The 7,718-nt window shown below is 56.0% G+C and overlaps 1 protein-coding gene across 1 annotated transcript; it reads left to right on the top strand.

The window, feature by feature from the left end:
• Positions 1 to 6,517: 6,517 nt before the first annotated feature.
• LOC138526568 (uncharacterized) lies at positions 6,518 to 7,399 on the top strand. The gene has a single exon (XM_069637352.1). It carries the CDS (start codon positions 6,518 to 6,520, stop codon positions 7,397 to 7,399), a length of 882 nt encoding a protein of 293 aa, XP_069493453.1.
• The last annotated feature ends 319 nt before the right edge of the window (positions 7,400 to 7,718 follow it).

Below are 7,718 nucleotides of genomic sequence, written 5' to 3' on the forward strand. Positions count from 1 at the left end.
GTATGAAGCATGCCGTTGCTGTGATGGAGTAATTGGGTGTCATGTAGTCCCGTTCGTCATCTGTCAGTAATCCTTGTTCATGCCAGTAGTTGTTCATTTGTTTCCATTCTGCTGTAAGTGCTGGTATTGGGTTTTCCTGTATTTCTTCATAACATTCTTTGTCTTGAAGGTGAATGTTTGCCATTATGATGTAGCCCTTGGCAGTAAGTAAGACTATTTTACCTCCCTTATCTGCTGTTTTTACAGTTTTAATATCCTCTGTACTATGTGCATTTGCAAAGACTGCTGGGCACACAATGAGTCCCGCCAATTGTGTAGCTTTTCTTATTGTAGTCTCCTTTATACACAATAGAGGAGATATTAAAACTGTATAGGCAATGCCCAGCTTCTGCCCCATGGCGACTTGTTCAGTAACACTGGTAAAAACTGCTAGCTGCAAAGTGTAGTACTCAGAAAGCTGGCCCACTTTGCCACACACCACCATGGGCCAGTAATTCTGGCATTGCCCTGTGTGCCAGTCCGAGGCTGACGCCACCACGGTCCCCACTCCCCTACAGCTCCTAGCTTGAGATGGTGCTTTGGGCATCTTTTAAACGTGCACTTTATATGAGTATTGCAGGACGTAGGTTGGTTAAACCAGCTGGAAAGGTTGTTTTGGCAGAAGGCATTTGGCCTACCTCGATCTGCCTCATTGGAGTATCTACGTTTGGCGTTGGGCATCGTTTCGCTATTAAATCTAGAACAGCCCCAGAGTGCCCGGTTCCGAAGGAATTGGGATCCATTTATGCGTCTGAAAGAGTGGGCCATGGTAAAAAATGTAATTTTACATTGGAATATTTTTTATAGTATAAATTGGGAGCCCCGGCCAGTCTCCTGGACCAATTGTGAAGAGATTAAAGACTCCATGCACAGGAAAGCAAGTCTGTGGGGTTGGAACAATACCCAACATTTATCCAATCTGCAGAATTACACCGCAGTGGCCCTGGCATCTAAACACTGCATGGGATTTATTGCAGAGCCGAGTCCAGCGGTAACAAACTTTGTCAAGATGGCGGATGAACCAACTGCCTGTACTCACACTTCAAGGGACAAGGTTGGGTGTATGCCTGGAAACGAGATTATGTCGAATTGTGTTCATTACAGAGCCCTCTCTCCCCCATCAGCAAAACGTGTTAGGAGTGCAGCCCATTGGGCTCTGTTTACATGAGGACGATGGGAAAATTCGTCCCCAATTACGATACCATTAAGACAGAGGCCTTTTGGATTTGCTGCTTACATTGTGAACAGGAGGCATTCCACATTGAACTGTATTAGGTATGGATGTGATGCTGGAAATGCATCAGAGGGACAGGGCCTCCGTATCCTTGTCCTTTACTGCTTTTTATCGTGCGTTCTGTCGTATTTTCCGCGCAGGAGTTCATGTGGGACTCCTGGCGGCGCAGCTCTCTTTTGTTTTGGTGCACAGACCCATGAGATACCCTTATGGCACCCATGGGTGGGGGTACAACCCTGTGCCTCTAGTGTATACTTTTGGGCACCTGTGTGTGGCCCACAGAGCAGGGTATGGGCTGGTGGCAGCTCCATGCTGAATTTGACAGGTGCTATGAGTAGCTTCCATTTTGGGATACCCCGGCCCTGCCATTGGAATCAGTTGATTCCTGATAGGAAACAAGATGGCCCCAAGAAATAAATAACTAATGTACTTACAAAGACTTGACTGGACCATATAATTAATCAATTTGCGCAACAGCGATCTTTGGACTAACATATCCAACCAGCGCCCAACTAATCCATGGGTTTCTCATCCCCACAATTCTTCTAAAGCAATTGGGAACCTCGGAGTTGGCTCCACGACAAACCAGGATTTAGGCTCCTGGCAGACTCGGAAACAAGTAAAGAGGAGGTGCGCAGGAGAGAGGGGGTCCCGACAACATTAACTCCAACCAAATGCTAAACTCTATATATTTACCATTGTTGATTTTCTGAGCACAAAGTGAGTTATTGTGATAGTGTACATAACCTTGAATATTAATTTATAAAGACTGTGTTTTAACCGATAGTGTGCGGACCTTCCTTTGTGGGTGCTTCGGTACTACACTGTTCTTAAGAACCAGCCCGCATCACCTTCCTGAGAAGCTAGGCCTTGATTGCTCGACTACGTTACCAATAATGGAGAATCTTGGCTGGGGTCCTCTGTGCCTCTCCTCTACCATATAGGGAGCAGGAGTACAGACCCCCCTCCAGTCTTTACAATGGCATTGGGTGGAACAGAGATTAAAATTATCACTGAAACTAGTCAGTGTATACATTTGGGGGACTGAAAGAATAGACAATTGATGCAGTGGGGAGATGTTTGGTAATGTTTAAATGCTTTGGTAAGGTTTCTAGTGATATAAAGTTGTATTTTAAAATTAAAAGATTATTTGTTTAATCAGAAATGTAAAACATGGCTGTAAATGATGTTAATCAATTGAGTGATATTATAGACCTTTTACTGAATATTCATTTATTTATTGATTTTAGGCATCCTTTCTATATGTTTCTTATTGCATGAATTATTGTTAACGGGTGTAAAGTTTGTGTTCATTTTTTTCCAAGTTCTTTTAGAACTAAAACCAAACATATATAAATAAGTAATCTTTAAGATGCACCTTTTACCCAATCAACTCTCCCTTATGCACTCCTCAGACTATCACAAAACAAAGGCATTGCCATTTGTGACCCTGGCCCACTATTTGTTTTTCCCCGGGGGACTGCCGCCCATTGGTACCCAAGATCACTTTATACCCCAGTGGGCTGCTGTAAAATGGGGTGCCCTGTAGAGAAGGTGGATGTGGTGTCTGGGCCCTTGGGTGACTTTCATGGATTGCTGAGTCGGGTTGGTCTCTGGATCCTTGGTTGTCTTGCAGGGAGAGTTAAGGGGGGTGGGGGGGGAGTTAAGGGGGGTGGGGGGGGTGCCCTCTGCATCCTGCCGGGCTACGCATAAAGGGCTGAGCGGGGTCCCATCCTGCGGCGCTTTGAAGGGACAGCTGAGGGGGTGGGGAGTCCCTCTGTATCCTGGGCGATGTGGATGAAGAGGGGTATCCCTCTGGATTCTGGGACACTGTGCAGGTAGGGGGTCCCTCTGAATCCTGGGCTGCCTTGCAGAAGGAGGAGGTCCACTGGGAACTGTGGTTGATTTGCTGTGGGGGGTAGGGGGTCTTCTGGATCTTTGGTTGTATTGCAGGGAGGGATGAGGTAGGGGGGGTCCCTCTGGATCCTGGGGTGCTGTACAGGGAGGGCTCCCTTTGGATCCTGGGGCGGAGGGCTTGGAGGAGGTACCTATGGATGCTAGGCGATGTGCGGGGGGGTGAGGTCCCCTGAATCCTGGATTGCCGTGCAGGGAGAGTGGGGTGTACTGAATCCTGGGTTGCATTGCTGTGGGAGGGTGGTCCTCTGGATCCTTTGTTGCCTTGCAGAAGGAGGCCTAGCAGGGAGAGCTGTGGGTGGGGGGTCCTCCTGGAACCCAGGAGGGTTGCATTGCTGGAGTTGCCCACTGGATCCCGTGGTGCTGTGCAGGGAGGGGGTCCTATGCATCCTTGCTTGTCTTGCAGGGAGAGCTGTGGGAGGGGGGGTCCTTTGCATCCTAGGTTGCCTTGCAGGGGGAGCTGTGGGTGGGGGTCCTCTGCATCCTTGCGTGTCTTGCAGGGAGAGCTGTGGGAGGGGGTCCTCTGCATCCTAGGTTGCCTAGCAGGTAGAGCTGTGGGTGGGGGTCCTCTGCATCCTTGCTTGCCTTGCAGGAAGAGCTGTGGGTGGGGGTCATCTGCATCCTAGGTTGCCTAGCAGGGAGAGCTGTGGATGGGGGTCCTCTGCATCCTTGCTTGCCTTGCAGGAAGAGCTGTGGGTGGGAGTCCTCTGCATCCTTGCTTGCCTTGCAGGGAGAGCTGTGGGAGGGGGTCCTCTGCATCCTTGCTTGCCTTGCAGGAAGAGCTGTGGGTGAGGGTCATCTGCATCCTAGGTTGCCTTGCAGGGAGAGCTGTGGGAAGGGGGGTCCTTTGCATCCTAGGTTGCCTTGCAGGTAGAGCTGTGGGTGGGGGTCCTCTGCATCCTTGCTTGCCTTGCAGGGAGAGCTTTGGGAGGGGGTCCTCTGCATCCTAGGTTGCCTAGCAGGGAGAGCTGTGGGAGTGGGTCCTCTGCATCCTTGCTTGCCTTGCAGGGAGAGCTGTGGGAGGGGGTCCTCTGCATCCTTGCTTGCCTTGCAGGAAGAGCTGTGGGAGGGGGACCTCTGCATCCTAGGTTGCCTAGCAGGGAGAGCTGTGGGAGGGGGTCCTATGCATCCTTGCTTGTCTTTCAGGTAGAGCTGTGGGTGGGAGTCCTCTGCATCCTAGGTTGCCTTGCAGGGAGAGCTGCAGGGAGAGCTGTGGGTGGAAGCCCTCTGAATCCTTGCTTGCCTTGCAGGAAGAGCTGTGGGTGGGAGTCCTCTGCATCCTAGGTTGCCTTGCAGGGAGAGCTGTGGGAGGGAGGGTCCTTTGCATCCTTGCTTGCCTTGCAGGAAGAGCTGTGGGAGGGGGTCCTCTGCATCCTAGGTTGCCTAGCAGGGAGAGCTGTGGGAGGGGGTCCTCTGCATCCTTGCTTGCCTTGCAGGAAGAGCTGTGGGAGGGGGACCTCTGCATGCTAGGTTGCCTAGCAGGGAGAGCTGTGGGAGGGGGTCCTCTGCATCCTTGCTTGTCTTTCAGGTAGAGCTGTGGGTGGAGGGTCCTCTGCATCCTTGCTTGCCTTGCAGCAGGTAGAGCTGTGGGTGCGGGTCCTCTGGAACCTGGGGCGCTGTGCAGGGAGGGGGTTTTCCTCTTGAGTCTGCAGTACTGTGTAGGTATGAGCTGAGGGAGGCCTCTGGATCGTGGGGTGCCTTTCAAGGAGAGCTAGGGGGGGTCCTCTCGATCGTGGGGTGCCTTCCAGGTGGAGCTGAGGGTGTCCTCTGGATACTGGCGCGACTTCCAGGGAGAGCTAAGGGAGTGAGTGCCCTCTGGAACCCAGGAAGGTTGCATTGCTGGGAGTGGCCCCCTGAATACTGGGTTGCATTGCAGAGCAAACTGAGGAGGGGGTCCTCTGGATCCTGTGGTGCTGTGCAGGAAGGGGTCCTCTGGATTCTGGGGCGCTGAGCAGGGAGGGGGGGTTTCCCCTCTTGAGCCTGCAGTAATGTGCAGGGGGAGCTGAGGGTGTCCTCTGGATCCTGGGATGCCTTTCAGGGAGAGCGGGGGCGGTGGGTAGCTGGGGGAATATTCGGTACTGGGTCCTGGGGGGGCATGCCTTGTGGGAAGCCCCTTGTCCTGACTGGAGGCTGAGGGACGTTTCTTGAGTCCCCTGCCTCCTCAGCCTCCCCTGGGGTCTCCATTTCTCCAGTTCTCCAGGGCCCCAGTTTCCCTCAGGAAGGTATAAGCCCTGCTGGGAGGGCTGTGGGTCGGAACGTGCAATGTGGGCCTCTCGGCCTGCGGCCTGCAGCCCCAGCAGGGAGTGGGCCTCTCGGCCTGCGGCCTGCAGCCCCAGCAGGGAGTGGGCCTCTCGGCCTGCGGCCTGCAGCCCCAGCAGGGAGTGGGCCTCTCGGCCTGCGGCCCCAGCAGGGAGTGGGCCTCTCGGCCAGCAGCCCCAGCAGGGAGTGGGCCTCTCGGCCTGCGGCCTGCAGCCCCAGCAGGGAGTGGGCCTCTCGGCCTGCAGCCCCAGCAGGGAGTGGGCCTCTCGGCCTGCGGCCTGCAGCCCCAGCCCCAGCAGGGAGTGGGCCTCTCGGCCTGCAGTCCCAGCAGGGAGTGGGCCTCTCGGCCTGCAGCCCCAGCAGGGAGTGGGCCTCTCGGCCTGCGGCCTGCAGCCCCAGCAGGGAGTGGGCCTCTCGGCCTGCGGCCTGGCCTCTCGGCCTGCGGCCTGCAGCCCCAGCAGGGAGTGGGCCTCTCGGCCTGCAGCCCCAGCAGGGAGTGGGCCTCTCAGCCTGCGGCCTGCAGCCCCAGCCCCAGCAGGGAGTGGGCCTCTCGGCCTGCAGCCCCAGCAGGGAGTGGGCCTCTCGGCCTGCGGCCTGCAGCCCCAGCAGGGAGTGGGCCTCTCGGCCTGCGGCCTGCATCCCCAGCAGGGAGTGGGCCTCTCGGCCTGCAGCCCCAGCAGGGAGTGGGCCTCTCGGCCTGCAGCCCCAGCAGGGAGTGGGCCTCTCAGCCTGCGGCCTGCAGCTGCCTGGCCCTTTCCGGGCACGCGAGCCTGCGGCCTGCCGCCGCCTGGCAGCCATGGAATTCGGAACCCTGGCCTGGCCTGCGTGGAGTGAGGCCGTTGGAGCTGTTGCCAGCAGGGCCTCGCTGGGAGCCATCCGCCGGCCGATTATAGCCACCTCTGGCCCCGCAGTAGCCTCGCTGGGACCCCTCTGACCCCGCAGAGGCCCGACTGGAGATTCTACTGCTTGCTTCTAAGGTGGCCGTCGTCTCCCAGGCCTGTCTCTGAGCTGCGGCCTTCCCCGGCCCCCAGGCCTCTCCTGATAGAGATCCGAGGATCTCCCGTTTCTGAAATGTCTGACCCAGGTTATGCCAGCTCAACAGATCCAGCCAATGCCAGGGACCCTGCAAGCGGGACAGAGACTACCACTGTGGCAGAACCAGACTCTGCCAGTCCAGCCGCTGCGCCTGCAAGCGGGACAGAGACTACCACTGTGGCTGAACCAGACTCTGCCAGTCCAGCCACTGCGCCTGCAAGCGGGACAGAGACTACCACTGTGGCTGAACCAGACTCTGCCAGTCCAGCCTCTGCGCCTGCAAGCGGGACAGAGACTACCACTGTGGCAGAACCAGACTCTGCCAGTCCAGCCTCTGCGCCTGCAAGCGGGACAGAGACTACCACTGTGGCAGAACCAGACTCTACCAGTCCAGCCACTGCGCCTGCAAGCGGGATAGAGACTACCACTGCGGCTGAACCAGACTCTGCCAGTCCAGCCACGGTGGCGGAGACCGCTGCCATGCCTGAACCTAGTCCAGCCACTGTGGCAGAGTTTGCTGCCATGCCTGAGCCTGCCAGTCCAGCCCCTGTGGTGGAGCCTTCTGCCATGCCTGAGCCTGCCAGTCCAGCCACTAAGGCTGAGACAGCTGCCATGCCTGAGCCTGCCAGCCCAGCCACTGTGGCTGAGCCTACCAGGGTGACTGAACCTATGGCCAGCGTCAAGGTGGAGCATGCCACTGTGGCGGAGCGCGCCAGAATGATTGCGCCTGTTGGTACCGCCAGCATCCCTGAGCCTGCTACCCACCCTCAGCAGCCCCCTGTTGCAGCGACTGGAGATTATATTGTCCGTGCCGGAGGTACCTCACCGGTCACCACCCCACAGGACGACCTGGTAAGGAGCGCGCCGCGCTGTTGGTATATAATGACACTTGTGGCTGGGGTAGGTCTGCATACATAGTGTGGGCTCATTCTGAGTTGTGCTGAAGAGGATCGGTGCTGATGTTGGTGGCCAGGACCAGTGCTGATGTTGGTGGCCAAAGAGGGCATTCAGAGAACCAAACTCCTCGACAGGAGTGTAGATTTGAAATGTGTGTTTGTTTAGGTATTTCAAAGAAACAACACACATGTCAGAGGGCAATGTTGCTCCCTTAATGCCTTTTAGACTTACGTGTCGGCAGGTAAACGGGATAGCAGGACAGCAGCTGGGAAGCCAAGGGTGTGGCAGTTACTTGGCGAGGTTCAGCTGATCGTCAGTCATCTTGAACTAGAGGTGGCTA

Source organism: Ambystoma mexicanum, chromosome 7p, assembly GCF_040938575.1.
Source record: "Ambystoma mexicanum isolate Mex_15411 chromosome 7p, UKY_AmexF1_1, whole genome shotgun sequence".
NCBI classification, from domain to species: Eukaryota; Metazoa; Chordata; class Amphibia; order Caudata; family Ambystomatidae; genus Ambystoma; species Ambystoma mexicanum.

Coding starts and splice junctions, on each gene's coding strand:
- LOC138526568 (XM_069637352.1), top strand. CDS start 6,518: ATGTCTGACCCAGGTTATGCCAGCTCAACAGATCCAGCCAATGCCAGG.